The sequence below is a fragment of the Somniosus microcephalus genome, chromosome 1 (genome assembly GCF_052327205.1).
Source record: "Somniosus microcephalus isolate GS21.2 chromosome 1, FLI_Smic_1.0, whole genome shotgun sequence".
In the NCBI taxonomy this organism is placed as follows: domain Eukaryota; kingdom Metazoa; phylum Chordata; class Chondrichthyes; order Squaliformes; family Somniosidae; genus Somniosus; species Somniosus microcephalus.
This window is the reverse complement of record NC_140987.1, coordinates 399686759-399706633: the sequence shown is the minus strand read 5'-3', so window position 1 is coordinate 399706633 and position 19875 is coordinate 399686759. Positions and strand designations below refer to the sequence as shown.

Here is a 19875-nt window from a genome sequence, read left to right as displayed (position 1 = left end):
CAATGCTCTTCTGGCCGGCCTCCCACATTGCACCCTCCGTAAACTTGAGCTCGCCCAAAAGCTCTGCTGTCTGTATCCTAACTCGTACCAAGTCATGTTCACCAATCAATCCTGTGCTCGCTGACCTACATTGGCTCCTAGTCAGGCAGTGCCTTGATTTTAAAATTCTCATCCTTGTTTTCAAATCCCTCCATAGCCTCGCCTCTCCCTATCTATGTTCCCTGTGATTTTTTTTGGCTCTGCGTGACCCCTTTAAGAGGCTGCGCCGGCCATTCAAAATACCGCGCATGTATGGTTTTTACATTGAAATGCTGGTAAGCTGGCTGCATGGGTTGCCTGGAGTGGTGTGCGACCGCATATCTTACAGGGGACACTGCTCCCTACCTCTGTAACCTCCTTCAGTCCTATAACCCTCCGATATCTGCATTCCTCCAATTCTGGCCTCTTGCGTATTCTCAATTTTAATCGCTCCACTATTGGTAGCCGTGCCTTCAGCTGCCAAGGCCCTAAGTTCTGGAATTCCTTCCCTAAGCCTATCCACCTCTCTCTCCTTTAAGACACTCCTTAAGATCCACCTCTTTCACCAAGCTTTTGGCCACCTGACCTAATAGTGCCTTATGTGGTTCGGTGTCAAATTTTGTTTTATAATGGTACTGTGACATGCTGCACATGATGTGATGTTTTACTATATTAAAGGCGCTATATAAATGCAAGTTGTTTTTATAATTGAACTCAGAATGTGTCCAGTAGGATATGTTTTACAGTAATTAGTGCTTGTAATGTTGAAGGATCAGGCCAAGTTACATCTAGCTGTACATTTTGCAGAATAATAATTATGTTACATGGCATATGCTTCTTTCCTTATGAAACAATGTAGCCTTTGATTTGCTGTGACCAATACTACTGGAGGCCCTGGTATATGCATTTAGTAACCACAATTAACACATTTTATACATTTCATTTACCCTTAATATCAAATATTAGGAATAAAAAGTAGAGGTCAATTGGAGTGTATAGTCTTGGATCAGATGTTTGAGTGAGTAGAAGACTAACCTCATCTACAAAAGCATCTCTACTCTGTTATCTGAAAATAAATATTTTGAACATGTTTTTATTTTAACTATCTTGGTATTAAAATTCCACAAAATGCAAGGTTCATTTAAAAGTCAACATAGTGCTTTCAGATTATGCATAACCCTTTGATGGGACAAAATATGTTTAAAATTAATTGTATTCCAAGAGTAATGGAAAGAGACGAGGAACTGCGGAGGAGCAAAGGAATTTGCGTGTCCGTGTACACAAACCACGGTACAAAAACAATCAAAAAGGCTAATTGAAGTTCAGGACAGTGGAATACAAAACTGAGGAAGTGATGCTCCTGTTGTACAGAGCCTTGTTCAGGCCTCATTTGGAGTACTGCGTTCGGTTTTGGGCATTGCATCTCAGGAAAGCTACATTGGCCTTTGAGGGGGGGGGAAAAGGCAGATTGACCAGAATGATACCAGGGCTGACGGGGTTAAATTATGAAGACAAGTTGTATAAACTTGGCTTGCATTCCCTTTTTCACACAAAAGGGTAGTGGAAACCTTGAACTCGTTCCCTTCCTTCCCCCACAAAAGGTTGTGGCTGCTGGGTCAATTGCAATTTTCAAGACTCAGATCAATCGATTTTTGTTAGGTAAGGGATATGGGGCAAAGGCGCATAAATGGAGTTGACGTACAGATCAGCCATGATCTGATTGAATGGTGCAGTAAGCTCGAGAGACTGAATGGTGGAGTAGGCTCGAGAGATTGAATGGCCTATCTCCCATTCCTACGTTCCTATATTTCCGATGACTATCATGCGATCCAATTAAAGAGGCTGCTCTTGTCTTTATCTAAAGTGTGTCAATTCAGTTAATGGTGTTTTCGCACAATTGTGAGATCCAGACAACTATGCATGATGATCAATGGTGGGATGAAGGGGGTGGTGCATGAGGCCTGCGTCAGAGGAATGGAGAGTGTGGAGGTGTTTGTAGGCTGGAGGAGGTTACAGAGAAAGGGAGGGGTAAGTTTACAGAGGAATTTAAATACAAGGATGAGAATTTTAGATTGGAGGCATTGGGGAACCAAGAGCCAATGTATGTCAGTGAGAACCAGTTGATTGGTGAGTATGTCTTGGTGTGTAATAGGATATGGGCAGCAGAGATTTGGATGTGCTGAAGGTTATGGTGGGTGGGAGGCTGGCCGGAGCGCATTGGAGTAATCAATTCTGGAGGTTACAAAAGCATGAAGTCAGGCTTCGGCAGCAGATCGGCTGAGCTTGGAAAGAGGCAGTTGATGCCATGGAGATGTGGGGGGAGAAATTCAGTTGGCTGCGCCACCCGTTAGCGCCTTAAGAGAGTGCTAAGTGGGTCGCAAGCCACTGCCCACGCCTCCCGCTAAATTCCGCGGGATGCTAGTGGTGGCGCTAGCCATTAGCGCTGCGCCGCTACCGATGACGTCATCGGTGTGCGCAGCGCCCTGCTGATGCCCCGGCCACGATATTTGGAAATGCCCCCTGATTTACCGCCGGACGCTATGTGCGACCGGTTCAGGGGGGGCCTACCTGCGGCGGGGGAGGTGCAAATTAAAGGAGAGGTGCGGGGCGGCCATTTTTGTTGGGCACCTGCCTGCGCTCCTGTCCCCGGCCTCCTGAACCTCCCCCCCCCCCCCCCCCCCCCCCCCCCCCCCCCCCGCGGAGTGCCGGCTGCGTTCCAAGAGCCCGGCACTTCTCCTCGGTGCCGGGCTCTTTTGCCGGCAATCACGATCCTCGGGGGCCCAGCTGGGCCCCAGATTGCGCTGCACAAGGCCCCTCCCCTTTAAGAAGGGGAGGAAGGCCTGTAATACCACAGCGCGACGTAACGCAACGTGTGGCGCTGCGGCACGTAGCGCAACAATATTCACTCGCAGCACCCCAAGAGGGATGCGGGGCGCCTCCAGTAGCGCCGCGCTTCCCTTTGGGGCGCTACCACTGAATTTCCGGCGGGCAGCCACGAATGTTTCCAGGGCGCTACTTTTAGCGTCCTGGTGAGGCTGGCGCCCCAAACGGGGCTGTAGTCAATTTCTCCCCCGTGGTCTTTTTGATATGAAACGTGACAAAAAACTTAGCTCGGGGTCTGGTTCAACTTGAAGCAGTGGTCAGGAGGGAAATGGAGTCAATGGCGAGGGTATGGAATTTGTGGCACGGGCTGAAGATGTAGCTTCGGTCTTTGTAATGTTTAGCTGGATGAAGACTGGATGTCAGACAAGCCACCTGATAGGCCAGAGATAGCAGAGAATTTCGAGAGACAGTGAAGAGGTAGAACTGGGTGCCATCGGCTGACCCCATGGCTTGTGATGAGAATGTTGTTGGAGTACAATATGCAGATGGGCCCAGGATGGGTCCTTGGGGCTCTCTGAAGATGACTGTACGGTATGGAAGAGAAGCCATTGCTAGAGATACTCTTGCTTTGTTTGGATAGGCAAGAGCGCAACCAAGCAAAGGCAGTCTCTTGGAACTGGACTGAAGAGCACAGGTGTTAAAGAAAAACATAGAAACATAGAAGATAGGAGCAGGAGTAGGCCATTTGGCCCTTCGAGCCTGCTCCGCCATTCAATGAGATCATGGCTGATCATCCAAATTCAGTACCCTGTCCCTGTCTTCTCCCCATATCCCTTGATCCCTTTAGCCTCAAGAAATATATCCAATTCTTTCTTGAATATATTTAATGTATTGGCCTCTACTGCCTTCTGTGGTAGAGAATTCCACAGGTTTACCACTCTCTGGGTGAAGAAATTCCTCCTCATTTCAGTCCTAAATGGCTTACCCCTTATCCTTAGACTATGACCCCTGGTTCTGGACTCCCCGGCCATCAGAAACATCCTTCCTGCATCTAGTCTGTCCAGACCTGACACAATTTTATAGGTTTCGATGAGATCCCCTCTCAATCTTCTAAACTCCAGTGAGTATAAGCCCAATCGACAAAATCTCTCCTCATACGTCATTCCTGCCATCCCAGGTATCAGCCTGGTGAATCTTCGCTGCACTCCCTCCATGGCAAGAACGTCCTTCCTCAGGTAAGGCGACCAAAACTGCACACAATACTCAAGGTGCGGTCTCACCAAGGCCCTGTACAACTGTAGCAAGACATCCTTGTTCCTGTACTCGAACCCTCTTGCTACGAAGGCCAACATACCATTTGCCTTCTTAACCGCCTGCTGCACCTGCCAAGACTTGCATTTATATAGCGCCTTTCATGACTACCGAATGTCTCAAAGCGCTTTACCACCAATGAAGTAATTTTTGAAGTGGAGTCACTGTTGTAAGGAGGATGGTATATCAAAGGTGCAGGTTGAGGAGGATGAGGAGGGATAATGCACTATAGTCCCAGAATTTCATTTGTGACACTGGTTATTGCTATTTTAGTTTCCTTAGATGGAGCAGAAAACTAGGGATTCAAACGGGAGGTTATGGGCGAGGTGGACACAGCAGAAGTCAATGGAAAGTGGCCAGGCATAGGAACCCTGCCTGATTTTCCTTCTCCTTATCCCAAGAGCACATCCACAGTGCTGGCTGAGAGGAGTTAATTTTGCACAGACTGAGAAATGAAACTGGGTCCTTGTGGTTTTACATCCCAGTTGACTACTAATTGTCATATTGTAATTTCAGTGTCCATAAAAATGGCTTTACAATGTTTGAAGTGAAAAAGGATGGACAGTTAAAACAAAATTTCCCTATACTGATTGTTTTAAGTTGATCTTAACTTTCCCCCTTATTTTTCAGGCACAAACCATGGATATAATACCAACAATTGGATTTAGTGTGGAGAAATTCTCTACATCCAGGTATAGTAAATGGGTATATATAAATCTTCCCCACCTCCTGCCGCTTTGTACAGCATCCATGTGGCCTCTAGCGTGAGATGTCCAAATTCTGAGCCTTTTCTGTGGTGGGCCAGCACATACTAATAATTAATTTGAGACTTTTCAAGCCCATTTTAGTTTGGATCATTACAGCTTACAGGCAGAGGTATTAATTTGGACTGAATTCGGACCCAAGCCCCAAAGATGAAAGGACATTGTGCTGAACCCACTGGATCACAAACTTCATTTTTTGTTTATTTTCTCCACGTGCACTTGCTGTCTGCTCATAGCTTCTTCTGACAACACGGCTGGGATGGAGAAGAATAAACAAGCATTCACTAAATTACAGTAATCTTACATTCTTTCTTGTCTTCAATTTATTTTTTTCTATTGGTTGCTTTGTTCTATTTCAGCATGACCTTCACAGTGTTTGATATGTCTGGCCAGGGAAGATACCGAAACCTGTGGGAACACTACTATAAGTAAGTGAGATGACCGTAAATAATACAGAATGTAAAATGCATGAGTGCCATTGTGTGCTTGGACAGAAACTGTGAATTGTTCATTTAAGGTATCTGTTCTGGGTTATATGTATCCTAAAGTACATTCTTGAGTGTAAAGTGATGAGTTAAGAAACAAAAAAACTGGTGCTGACTGGGCAATAAGGTAAATGTGAGGTTATTCACTTTAGTAGGAAGAATAGAAAAACAGAATATCTTTTTTAAATGGTGAGAAACTATTAAATGTTGGTGTTCAGAGATATTTAGATGTCCTCATACAGGAAACACAAAGTTAGCATGCTGGTACAGCAAGCAATTAGGAAGGCAAATGGCATGTTGGCCTTTATTGCAAGGGGGTTAGAATACAAGAGTAAGGAAGTTTTACTGCAATTGTAAAGGGCTAAGGTGAGACCACACCTGCAGTACTGTGCACAGTTTTGGTCTCCTTATCTGAGAAAGGATATACATGCCTTGGAGGCGGGGCAACGAAGGTTCACTAGATTGATCCTTGGATGAGAGGGTTGTCCTATGAGGAGAGATTGAGTAGATTGGGCCTATACTCTGGAGTTTAGAAGAATGAGAGGCCATCTCATTGAAACATAAGATTTCTGAGGGGGATTGACAGGGTAGATACTGAGTGGTTGTTTCCCCTGGCTGGAGAGTCTAGAACTAGGAGTCATAGTCTCAGGATAAGGGGTCGGCATTTTAAGACTGAGATGAAGAGGAACTTCTTCACTGAGGGTTGTGAATCTTTGGAATTCTCTACCCCAAAGGGCTGTGGATGCTGAGTCATTGAGTATATTCAAGGCTGAGATAGATAGATTTTTGGACTCTAGGGGAATCGAGAGATATGGGGATCGGGCGGAAAAGTGGAGTTGAGGTCGAATATCAGCCATGATCTTATTGAATGGCGGAGCAGGCTTGAAGGGTGGTATGGCCTACTCCTTTTCCTAATTCTTATGTTCTTGTGGAGAAATAGATGGCAAATGATGGGGAAAGGAAAGCGGGGAATAAAAGGGAGAGATAAGTTGGGAGCAGTGCTGGAGGGGTGGGGAGAAAGAGGGTAGAAGCTGGGAGCAGTGCTTTGGGGTAGGGAAATGAAGGAGAATGGCAGTATTAACTGAGAGGGAATGGGGAGGTGTTACAAAGTCAGGACCACTGAAGATAACTTCTTGGGTTCAGTGGAGTCATAAGTTGTCTGAGCATCTTACTTTAATGGGAGTTGGTTCACACTGCCCTGCATCTATTTATGGGATCTGGTAGTATAATAGTGAAATCCCTTTGTGATCTGAGCCAGATATCACTGTCTTTTGCACATTTATTTCTTTAATCTCTCCAAAGGTGGACCAAAGTAACATTATATGTGGTGAGGTATGGTTTGAATCATTCACCTGCTTTATTGCACAGTAAGGTGAACGTACAGAGCAATAGTTATGAGCAGAATGCCAGCTTGAGTTGAATAGGGTGAAGGAGATTGAAAGCTTGAACAGGGGAGGGGGAAAAGAATGCTTGGTTGAATTGAGGGGTGGGAGGTAGTGCCAGTATGAACTGGGAGAGCTGGAGGGGTAGTGTTCCTCTGAAAAGGTGGCAAGTTGGATGGGGTATTATCTCCGAGCTGGGTCTGGAGAGGAAGCAGTGTCCGATCTGGTTTCCTTGGGGGTTAGTATAGTAATCTGGGATGTAATGTTTAAGGTATCCACCAGATGGAGCCAAAGATTAAGGTTTCACATTCACCAGTATTTAAGGTAATGGGTCATGTATTCAATGTCCTGGTACACCAGTTTATACGGTAATGTGGCATTGCATTATGGGTATGACTCAGAGGTGAATCCTCCATCTTGCCATCGTGCAGTAAGAATTGTGTGTTTTGCTTGCAGCCTGTAAGAGATGTTTCTCTGCTACACTGGGTCAATAAACAGTTGGGTTTTGTTCCTAATATCTCGCTTCTCTCAGTTTCTGACCTTACCACTCGGATATCACAGTTAGGATGCCTTTGTGAACTGCGGTGTGGTGGGTGTGTAGATGTGGGAGATACTTATTGAGGTAACTTTTGGGAAAGTAATGGTCTGAATTGGTATGTTGGAAATCCAAATATCATGTCCTTTTTTTATCTATGCTGTATAAAAAATCAATTAATTATGAAGTATAAAAGATTTAAAATTTCCATGCAACAGCCTGTGTGCCCGCCTAGAAATGCACCATCAATATTGTGCTTTTAGCATTTATATTTTCCCCCTTTTGAGCATTCATTTTTTTTTCTTCTAATAAAAGTGTGGGAAATTTGGCTATTTCTACAGTTTGTCACAAGCCTATGTAATTACTTTCACATGCCATGGGCTTTTACTTGGGGCTTTCTTGGAGTTGTCAGCTTTTTAGAGGGCTATGTCAGCTTTTTCTGAAACTGTTGATCAACAGTTTGCTGGTTTTCTAGGCATGTATAAAGTTGTAACTGCAGAAGACTTGAGCACAAAATCTAGGCTGAAGGAGTGCTGCACTGTCGGAGGTGCCGCCTTTCGGATGAGACGTTAATGCGAGGCCCCGTCTGCTCTCTCAGGTGAAAGTAAAAGACCCCATGGCGCTACTTCGAAGAAAAGCAGGGAAGTTATCCCGGTGTCCTGGGCCAATATTTATCCCTTAATCAACATCACTAAAACAGATCATCTGGTCATTATCACATTGCTGTTTGTGGGACCTTGCTGTACGCAAATTGGCTGCCGGGTTTCCTATATTAAAACAGTGACTACACTTCAAAAGTACTTCATTGGCTGTAAAGCTGTTTGTGACATCTTGAAGTTGTGAAAGGCGCTATATAAATGCAAGTCTTTACTTATTTTTCTTTCTAATATTTTCAAAGTGTCCATATGGAGTAATTTTCAATACTGACCAAACATAGTCAATACTTGGTCAGGTCTGGGTAGCAGGCATTTTGTTGTCTTTGCACATCCATTTCTTGAATCCTGTGTGTGGAGGATGCCAAATGAAAGAGGAGGATAGATTTCCTGTCTTGTCGGCTCATCATAATTCTTGGAATAATATGCATCTACACAGACCATGATCTGGCCCCATCATTCCTCTTCAGGATTTGAGGCTTAGATATTTTGGTTGCATAGTCTCAGTTTAGCTTCAGGTCAAAATGAGTTAGTGCTTTGTGTGGATCCTGGGGTGCTTCCGCTTATCGTAGTAAGAGACTATGTGCAGCACCACTTGATATCATAAAATGTCATGTGTCCTCAGAACCAATCAAGCTACACTAAATTCTTGTGGTTTGAACAGTATCCATTTGAAGAATGAAAAACCCTTACGAAGCAGCTAATTACATTTGTTGCTTCAGTGACGACATGAAGCTGTGACACACTTTTGTGATTCACAGAGTTGTCAACATCAGGGAAGTCTGAGTTTTATGACCAAAAAAGTTACATTTTTTACAATTCTTTCACCTATTTAAAAAAATGTGATGGTATTTGAATCCTAATGCTTTTGTTTTAATTGCAGGGATGCCCATGCCATTATTTTTGTCATTGACAGTGGGGACAAGCTGAGGATTGTTGTGGCTAAAGAAGAATTAGAAGCCCTCCTCATTCATCCAGGTAATGTAGGACTCAAAGTCTGCTGTGTGTTTTAGTTAATAATGCAGTGAACTCCCCCTGTACAGAATTGGATTCTGATGAAGGTGCAGATATTCATGTCAGACTATGTTGCTGCTTTTTACTTTCCTTTTGAATTTATTTACTTTTCTTTCCTCTCCTTGGCAGAATCTTGAGCTGTGCTTTGTGTACTCTGAGAGGATGGTTCCTTGGCTTTTGTTAGTTAGTAGAAGTGCTGTATTGCAATCCATGGTAGAAGATCTGTTGACTTTTTTCCACCTTCCCTTTCAGTTGGACCCTCTAGCTCCACTTGGCTTTGGTGCTCAGTGATCTAGCTGAGATTTGCCATTGCTATAATTATCTAGTGATCCCTGCTAGGAAGTGCATGTGTGTGGCCATCAGGTGAGAAAAAAATTCAAGTTCAGTGGTGATGCCCTTAATGGTTGAACAGTTTGAAACTTGTTCACTGTCTAGATTCGCACATGATGAATAGCCACTTGAGCAAAGGACGAAATGGTTCCTGGTGCTCATGGAACTATGCCCAAGCAAGAGCCAGTGTTATCAGGAAAAAAGCGCAGATGAATTAAAAATAAATGCTGTGTTGATCTAGATAATTGAGAAACAGGATATTGTGGTTCTGATCTCGGGTACGTCACTCATAAACTTGTTTTGCACAGAAACTGAAAGAATACTATGTTTGTACTTGCAGATGTCCAGCACAGACGAATCCCTATTCTCTTTTTTGCAAATAAAATGGACCTGAACAATGTTTTGACATCAATTATGGTGTCCCAGATGTTGGGACTTGATAACATCAAGGACAATCCTTGGTACATGTGGTAGGTGAATGGATGGCAGAAACATTTTGCATTTTGGCAGAAGGAACAGGGAGAGGCAATATACACTTAATGGCATAGCTTTAAAGAGTACAGAGGGACCTGGGAGTTAATGTGCATAGGTCCCTGAAGGTGGCAGGACATATTGAGAGAGTGGTTAACAAAGCATATGGGCTTCATAAATAGAGGTATTATGTACAAAAGTAGAGAAGTTATGCTGAACCTTTATAAAGCACTGTTTAGGCCCCAACTGGAGTATTGCGTCCAGTTCTAGTCACCACACTTTAGGAAGGATGTGAAGGCCCTTGAGAGGGTGCAGAGGAGATTTACCAGAATGGTTCTGGGGATGGGGGATCTTAGCTACAAGGACAGGTTGGAGAAGTTGGATTTGTTTTCATTAGAGCAAAGGAGGTTGAGGGGTGATTGATAGAGGTGTACAAGATTATGACGGGTTTGTATAGGTTAGACAGGGAAAGGCTGTTCCCACTAGTTGATGGTACAAGGACTAGGGGACACAGATTTAAGGTTTTGGGCAAGAGATACAGGGGGTTGTGAGGAAAAAATTGTTTACGCAGCGAGTGGTGATGACCTGGAATTCGCTGCTGACGGAAGTGGTGGAAGCGGAGACACTCAATGTTTTCAAGGGGAGACTGGATAGGCACTTGAGGGAAATAAACTTGCAGGGCTACGGGGATAGAGCAGGGTAATGGGACTGACTGGATTGCTCCACAGAGAGCCAGCACAGACCCGGTGGGCCAAATGGTCTCCTTCTGTGCCGTTATGACTCTATGACCCTCTGACATGTCATGTAGTTGGGTTTGGTAGATGTGAGTAACTGATATTTGGTGTGTTGATGGATGTTACTGATCTTCGCTCAAAAAATTGGAGGGCATGATCCCAGGTTTGTACTGGGTTTGCTGACCTCTGCTGGGTCACAGTTGGGTTGCTGTAGTTGGACTTGTCATCCTTGGGCTATGGTAAGGAAAAAAATCAACCTGGGCTCCTTTACCTGAAGCCATCAAAAAGGCTAATGGAATGTTGGTCTTTATTGTAAGAGGATTGGAATACAAAAGTGAGGAAGTGATGCCTCAGTTATACAAAACCTTGGTCAGACCCCATCTGGAGTACTGCGTTCAGTTTTGGGCTCTTGTCTCATGACAGATATGTTGGCCTTGAAGGGGGTACAATGCAGATTCACCAGAATAATACTGAGGGGACAGGTTGCATAATTTTGGTTTGTATTCCCTTGAATTTATAAGGTTAAGAGGTGATCTAATCAAAGTGTTTAAAATAATCAAAGGATTTGATAGAGTAGGTACATAGAAACCTTTTCCTCAGGTAGGGGAATCCAGAACAAGGGGGTATTAGAGCTTGGCCAGTTAGTGAAATTGGGAAGCATTTTTTCACATTAGGGGTCGTGGAAATCTGAAATTGTCTCTGCAAATGGTGGTGGATGCTAAATCAATTGTAATTTTTAAGAGATAGATTGATAGAGTTTTAGTTGGGCAAGGGAGAAAAAGCAGGTAAATGCAGTTGCGGTACAGATCAACCATGATTGAATAGAATGGCAGTACAGGCTCAAAGGGCTGAATGGCCTATTCTTGTTCTGATGTTCTGAACACTATTCAGTGACAACTGCTGGAAAGCGCATATGGTGTCTGGTGAAAACTGTATGGTGTTCTGCTATGATGGCACCCAAGTTCAAATAACCTCATTGTCTAGGCTCACATGAAGAATGAGGTACTGAAAACTGCTGACAGCCTTTGATTCATACCCTAGCAAAAGTTGGCTTCCTCGAGAGTGGGAGGGAGAAAAGCATTGTGCAACCATCGCTAGAGATGGTTGGGAAAGTCCTGGCCAAAAGTTAGTATGAGCCGGCATTCTATTTTTGCGGTCTGCTTTTAAGGGCCCACTTGTGGCTGATTGAGAGACCTGCATGGCTCCCTCATCTTGACTAGGTTGGCCTCTGCAGTTTCCCAACCCAACAGCTCAAATACTGTGGGCAGCAGAGACAAAAGAAAACGGCCGTAGAAGCAAGAAGGACAAGAAAAAGAAAAAAGTGAAAAGTAAGGAGAGATAGTGGAACAAGTGAAGAAATAAAATGGGGGTGTAGAGAGTGGGGAATAGAAGGAGAGGAAGGTAGCAAGACTTTTTTTGAAGATACTTAATTATAAGGGCATGAGACACCGAGTGTTTTGGTAGGGCCCACCCAAAAAATGTTTGCGAACCACTGACCCCAACAGTTTTACTCAAATCTACTATCAAGAATGATAATTGATTTCAGAAAAGGCATGTGAGCAAGCCTGTGATAAATAGAGAGTTTGAGTTAACTCGACACTTCCTGTAGACCTCGTAGTAGCTAAAGAAACAGATCTGGGAGGAGGTAAGTCCTTCTTGGATGTGTTCTAGTGCATGGCATGTGGAGAATTTAGATGTGAATGGGCAGAAAATAGAAGGACTTTAACTTCATATGTGAATTTTATCTTGGCTAGATTGAATGTTATCATTTTGATCGTCAATTGTACCCAGTCACCTATGTCCAAATACAATATCTCACTACTCCAGTAAATAATTTAGGTATATACTAAATCCATCATCTTAGAATTCAGACACCTCTATGGATAAAGCCATTCATGTTTCAAAATGCTTAACTTGTGGTATACATTTAGCAACCCACATATTCAAACATTGGTACGATAGCAAAATACTGCAGATGCTGGAAATCCGAAATAACAACAGAAAATGCTGGAACAACTCAGCAGGCTAGGCAACATCCGTGGAGAGAAAATAGAGTCAATGTTTCGGGTCAAAACCCTTTGTCAAGACTGAAAAAACACAGGAAATGAAATAAATTAAGAGGCCAGGCTGGGAGAACAAAAGAGAAGAAGAGACATAAGAGGTATTCAAAACGAGACGAGATGGTGATAGGACTAGTGGAGACAAAAGACGGCTCTAGATTAGGTGTGAAATGCACTGGCAGAATGGGAGACAGCTGCCATGTGGGAGAGAAAAAAAAGGGGTGGGGGGAAAGGGCCAAAACAAAGGTATAGATAAAAAATATAAGTAAAAATGTAATGGGGGCTGAGGTTATGATTTGAAATTGTTGAACTCGATATTGAGTCCGGAAGGCTGTAAAGTGCCTAATCGGAAGATGAGGTGCTGTTCCTCGAGCTTACGCTGAGCTTCCGTGGAACAATGCAAGAGCCCGAGTACAGTGAGGTCTGAGTGGGAATGGGGCGGTGAATTAAAATGACAGGCGACCAGAAGCTCGGGGTCATCCTTACGGACTGAACAGAGGTGTTCCGCAAAGTGGTCACCCAATCTGCGTTTGGTCTCCCCAATGTAGAGGAGACCACATCGTGAGCAGCGAATACAGTATTGTGGCGGAACCACCAGAGGATTACGGACAATTGTATATAATTCCTTTTACAGCAATGTAGTACAGCTGGGGGCTGCACCTTTAATGTATCTGTTAACTGTACTAGGGCTTCTTTCCTGTACTCCGCGTGATGACGTCATGCCGTCCGTCACGTGATCTCTCAACGGCGGGAAGAACGTGATGACGTCATGACGTCAGAGCTCGGAACCTTCTAGCGGTTTCCAGAGAGGCTTTCAAGCAGACCAGACCTATTTGCATTGTATCCTACAGTTTCCTGTACAGCTTCGTTTGTTCATTAAATTTTATTGTTTTTGATTTTCTGAGTCGATCTCAATTCTTTGACTAGGAACCCCAGTTCCTACATTGGTGACCCCGATTTCTTCGAACAATTTTCGTTGAAGTTACATCATGGACACGAACGCCGTCACCTTCAAACTGCCGCAATTTTGGGAGCAACAACCGGCTGCGTGGTTTTTCCAGGCGGAAGCCCAATTTGCAATCTGGGGAGTAGCAGCGGATTCGACCCGTTATTATTACGTGGTCTCCGCCCTCGACGGCGCCACGGCCTCGCGGGTCGTCTGCCCCCTCGAGAGTCCACCGAACGATGGCAAGTACGAAGCTTTAAAAGCACGTTTACTGCAGATTTTCGGTCTGTCCAAGTCGGAACGCGCTCGCAGACTTATCTCCATGCCCGGCCTCGGGGATTCAAAACCCTCAGAGCTCATGAGCCAAATGCTCACGCTTTTGGGCTCGGAATCGCAATGTTTTCTGTTCCGCGAGCTGTTTCTCTGTCAACTACCAGAGCCAGTACAGACGGCCTTGGCCATTCCACGATCACGGATTGTGCTGAACTCGCCGCGGAAGCGGATAAAATATTCACCGTCTCACAACAATCTTGTGCAGCCACAAGGCGCCCATCCCCCACAAAAGCGAATCCTCCTCCTGCAGGCTGGTGTGCATACCACGCTCGTTTTGGCGCGAAGGCCAGAAATTGCCGTCCGCCCTGCAGTTTCTCACCAAAAAAAAAACCTACCTCAAACCAGCGGTTTCTGAGTAGATCAATAAGGCCTAAGGGACGCGCCGGAGTTGCGATGGCCGTCGGGTCCGCAGGGAAACTCCTATACATTACAGACTCCCTGTCAGGGTGACGTATTCTCTGTGATACTGGCTCCCAGTGCAGTATCCGATCAGCGTCGAAGCTAGATCTTCAATCCGGCGGTCACGGTCCCCCCCTCGAGGCAGCCAATGGTGCGGCCATTCGCACGTTCGGAAAGCGTAGGGCCCAGTTGAGTTTTGGCGGCCAACTTTTTGTTTGGGAGTTCATCACGGCAAAAGTCTCACAGGCCATCCTGGGGGCAGATTTCTTCTGCGCAAACGGCTTTCTCGTCGACGTCCGACACTGCCAGCTAATCCGTGCCTCCACTTTTCACTCGGTCCCCTGCCACCGAAGCACCGCGATGTCTTGGTCAGTTGCTTGTGCAGTCCCATCTCCAAATGAGTTCTCTCGTCTTCTCAGTGAGTTCCCTGAGCTCACCAGGCCCACATTTTCTTCTTCAGTCGCGAGGCACGGTGTGGCGCACCACATTACCACGACAGGATCCCCCGTTTATGCGAGAGCTCGAAGGCCGGAACCTGGTAAACTCGCGGCCGCCAAGGCGGAGTTCCATACAATGGAATGCCTGGGTATTATTCGACGTTCGAATAGTCCTTGGTCCTCGCCATTACACATTGTTCCTAAGCCGGGGCGGCGGATGGCGACCATGCGGCGACTACAGACGCCTGAATGAGGCTACCACACCGGATCGGTACCCAATTCCTCACATTCAGGATTTTTCGGCCCATCTGGCAGGGAATTCCATCTTTTCCAAAGTAGACCTCGTCCGAGGCTATCATCAAGTGCCCGTGCATCCTCAGGACGTCCCCAGAACTGCCGTCATCACACATTTCGGGCTCTTTGAGTTCCTTCGTATGCCGTTTGGGCTGAAGAATGCAGCACAAGCCTTCCAACGTCTCATGGATTCCGTGTTGCGCGATCTGCCGTTCATCTTTGTCTACCTAGACGACATCCTTATTGCCAGTAACAGCACGAAAGAACACATTACGCACTTGCGTACCCTTTTTTCTCGTCTCAGCCAACATGGCCTTATTATCAACCCGGCCAAGTGCCAGTTTGGGTTGCACAGCATTGATTTCCTGGGACACAGAATCACCTCAGAAGGCGCCGTCCCGCTGGCCACGAAGGTGGAAGCAGTCACCTCGTTCCCTCTTCCTCAGACCTTCAGGGTCCTCCAGGAATTTCTGGGAATGGTCAATTTTTATCAATGGTTCGTCCCCAAGGCGGCATTGTTGATGCAACCTTTGTACGAGGCCCTCGGCGGTAAATCGGGCAAAGACCCGATCGATTGGACACCCCAGATGGACCAGGCTTTCCTCGACACTAAGAACGCTTTGGCTGCTGCGACCATGTTGGCACATCCCCTTCCGGGCGCAACCATTGCCCTTACCACCGACGCATCTGATTATGCCATCGGGGCAGTACAGGAGCAGCAGGTCGACGGCACATGGCAACCACTGGCTTTCTTCAGCTGCCAATTGCGGAAGAACGAACGCAAGTATAGTACTTTTGATAAGGAGTTGTTGGCGTTGTTTCTGGCCATCCGCCATTTTCGCTTCCTACTGGAAGGACGCCCATTCACGGCTTTTGTAGACCACAAGCCACTTACTTTTGCGATGGCCAAGACAGCGGAACCATGGTTGGCACGGCAACAACGTCATCTTACGTACATATCTGAATTTACAACCGACATACAACATGTCTCGGGCAAAGACAACCTGGTGGCGGATTGTCTCTCCCGCGCCCAGCTCCACGCAGTACACCTGGGAGTCGACTATGTTGGTTTGGCAAAAGAACAGAAGGCAGACCCTGAAGTGCAGGCATACCGGACCGCACCTTCCAGCTTACAAGTGGCTGATGTCAGTTTCCAGGCCGCAGGGACCACACTCCTGTGTGATATCTCGATGGGCGTCCCACGTCCAATCGTTCCAGTCGAATGGCGCAGGAGAATTTTTGACACTATCCACGTGTTATCACGCCCTGGCATGAGAGCATCACAATGACTCATGGCAAAGAAATTCGTCTGGAAGGGCATGCATCTCGACGTCCGTGACTGGACCAATACCTGCATGAGTTGCCAGAAGTCCAAGATACAACGCCATGTTAAGGCCCCAGTCGCCACTTTTCCGGTTCCGGAGCGTCGATTCGACCATGTGCACGTGGACCTGGTTGGTCCTCTCCCTTCTTCTCGCGGGTACACTCACCTCCTCACGGTGGTAGACCGCACCACCAGGTGGCCAGAGGCAATTCCTTTGGTTGCCACCACAGCGGCAAACGTCTCCAGAGCCTTCATCTCGTCGTGGGTAGCTCGGTTCGGGGTACTGGCTGACATCTCCTCCGACCGGGGGCCTCAATTTACCTCTGAGCTTTGGAACGCCGTAGCTCAAGGTTTGGGCACCAAGCTTCATCGTACCACCGCCTACCATCCACAGGCGAACGGTCTGTGTGAAAGATTCCACAGGTCCCTTAAAGCCGCACTGCGTGCTAGTCTCCGTGGGCCTAGTTGGGTGGACAGGCTCCCTTGGGTGCTGCTAGGTCTTCGCACGGCGCCTAAGGATGACCTGCATTCTTCTTCAGCAGAGCTGGTTTACGGCCAACCACTGAGTGCCTGGCAATTTGCTTCCTCCTCACGGAACCCTGGTCCCCAGCTGAGCAGCTCGTCAGCCACCAGGAAGCGGCTAGGAATTTCATCCCAGTGCCTACATCGCATCATGACCTGCAGCGCTCCCATGTCCCGGTGGATCTTAAGAGCGCAGAATACCTGTTCATTCGGCAGGATGCTCACAAAAACCCGCTCAAACCGCCTTACACCGGTCTGTTGCGCGTCATCTCGTCCGGTGACAAGTCCTTCACAGTCGACGTTGGCGGTAAGCCTGACCACATCTCCAACGACCGGTTGAAACCGGTGCATCTGGATCTGAGTGAACCAGTCGTCACCGCTCAGCCGCCTCGTCGTGGTCGTCCACCGTCGACTGCCGGTCCACTACAGCCACAGTCATCCGCCGAGTCACCAGTGCCCGCCTCACCGGGTCGACCACAGCCGGCCTCTTCTTCTCCTCCGCCTGTGGCATCATCCCAACCACAGCCAACGGCCAGTTCGTCTTCTAGCGCTCCGTTCCAGCTGCCAGGGTATCGCAGTCGGTCGTACAGACTCGTCAGACCCCCTTCTCGCCTTACCTTTTCCGTTAAAAGCAATTCTGGGGGGGCGCATGTGGCGGAACCACCAGAGGATTACGGACAATTGTATATAATTCCTTTTACAGCAATGTAGTACAGCTGGGGGCTGCACCTTTTAATGTATCTGTTAACTGTACTAGGGCTTCTTTCCTGTACTCCGCGTGATGACGTCATGCCGTCCGTCACGTGATCTCTCAATGGCGGGAAGAACATGATGACGTCAGAGCTCGGAACCTGCTAGCAGTTGAGCTCGGAACCCTCTAGCGGTTTCCAGAGAGGCTTTCAAGCAGACCAGACCTATTTGCATTGTATCCTACAGTTTCCTGTACAGCTTCGTTTGTTCATTAAATTTGATTGTTTTTGATTTTCTGAGTCGATCTCAATTTTTCAGCTAGGAACCCCAGTTCCTACAGTATACTAGTTTGCCAGAAGTACAAGTAAATCACTGTTTCACCTGGAAGGGGTGTTTGGGGCTCTGGACAGTGGGAAGGGGAGAGGTGAAAGGGCAGGTGTTGCATCTCCTGCGCTTGCACGGGAAGGTGCCGGGCGAAGGGGAAGGGGTGTTGGGGGTGATAGAGGAGTGGATTAGGGTGTCTCGGAGAGAGCAGTCCCTACGGAATGCTGAAAGGGGAAGGGAAGATGCGTTTGGTGGTGGGTTCTATCTCCCGCACTTCTGCCCTCACCCCGCCTCTCCCTCCCGGAACCACGATAGGGTGCCCCTTGTCCTCACCTTTCACCCCACCAGCCACCATATTCAACGGATCATCCTTCGCCATTTCCGCCCCACCACCAAACGCATCTTCCCCTCCCCGCCCCTTTCAGCATTCCATAGGGACCGCTCCCTCCGAGTCACCCTAGTCCACTCCTCTATCACCCCCAACATCCCTTCCCCTTCGCCCGGCACCTTCCTGTGCAAGCGCAGGAGATGCAACACCTGCCCTTATACCTCCCCCCTTCCCACTGTCCAGGGCCCCAAACACCCCTTCCAGGTGAAACAGCGATTTACTTGTACTTCTTGCAATCTAGTATACTGTATTCGCTGCTCATGATGTGGTCTCCTCTACATTGGGGAGACCAAATGCAGATTGGGTGACCGCTTTGTGGAACACCTCCGTTCAGTCCGTAAGGATGACCCCGAGCTTCCGGTTGCCTGTCATTTTAATTCACCGCCCCATTCCCACTCAGACCTCACTGTACTCGGGCTCTTGCATTGTTTCACGGAAGCTCAGCGTAAGCTCGAGGAACAGCACCTCCTTCCGATTAGGCACTTTACAGCCTTCCGGACTCAATATCGAGTTCAACAATTTCAAATCATAACCTAGGCCCCTATTACATTTTTACTTATTTTTTTATCCACACCTTTGTTTTGGTCCTTCCCCCCCCCCCTTTTTTTTTCTCTCCCACATGGCAGCTGTCTCCCATTCTGCCAGCGCATTTCACACCTAATCTAGAGCCGTCTTTTGTCTGCATTAGTCCTATCACCATCTCGTCTCGTTTTGAATACCTCTTAATGTCTCTTCACTTCTCTTTTGTTCTCTCCCAGCCTGGCCTTTTAATCTATTTAATTTCCTGTGCTTTTTCAGTCTTGACAAAGGGTTTTGACCCGAAATGTTGACTCTATTTTCTCTCCACGGATGTTGCCTAGCCTGCTGAGTTTTTCCAGCATTTTCTGTTGTTATTCAAACACTGAATTATACTGGAGCAATTAAACAGCTTTGTTCTAGAACTAGGTACGGTAGGAAGAATTTTTCTAATGTGTATATAATTGATAAACCCAAGGTTGAGGGGCTAATGTCTATCGTGTAGGATAACACCAAAGTTGAAAAAAGAAAACAAGGTAACTTACGAATGGGTGATTGGGTGACAGTAAGTTTAGGTGCAAAAACCTAAAGATTGTAGGAGAAAAAGACTGTGGGAATCAAGGAATTCCACAGTTTGAGGTCTTGCGGAAAGAATGGTTGAGTGGGACACTGATACATCTTTGTTTCATGGGTGAAAGGAGAAGGAAGAAGATGTAGGGTGGTGTATTGAGAGTTCACAAGGAACAACAGAAACGTTCAGAGGAACACTACCATAGTAGAATTGGTAGAATAAACACAACATAGATAGAGAGAGAGGAAGAGCCTTCTCCGATATTGGAGTATTCAAATCTTCAGGTTTATGAAGAGTTGTTCAAGAGTGTTATGTTTTTCGGTTTTACATTAGATATTCTATTCTGGTTCATTGTCGCCAACCACTTCCATAAGCAGACTTTGCATCCTCTACGACCTGCCCAGTACCTAGGTAAATGATGGCAAGGCCCAGGATTTGAACAGGTAATCTATACCACTGTATACCAGCTTACTGGAATGTCTCAAGTGTCACTACATGATTCTCCTCATTCTGGATAGGTGGATTGAATATACGCTCTATTGGACCAAGAC

General features: G+C 46.6%; 1 protein-coding gene across 3 annotated transcripts in view; it reads left to right on the top strand.

Moving 5' to 3' along the window:
- The window catches only part of LOC147125139 (ADP-ribosylation factor-like protein 6), a 52382-nt gene that overhangs the window by 16691 nt on the left and 15816 nt on the right, over positions 1-19875 (top strand). For 2 of the 3 annotated variants that reach the window (XM_085997942.1, XM_085997933.1), the window contains exons 2-5: positions 4783-4844; positions 5276-5344; positions 8855-8949; positions 9656-9785. In XM_085997942.1, the coding sequence (XP_085854068.1) occupies positions 4783-4844; positions 5276-5344; positions 8855-8949; positions 9656-9785 (356 nt within the window). Of the gene's footprint in view, positions 1-4782; positions 4845-5275; positions 5345-8854; positions 8950-9655; positions 9786-19657; positions 19768-19875 lie in introns of all 3 variants that reach the window. The other variant, XM_085997950.1, reaches the window with a different exon arrangement.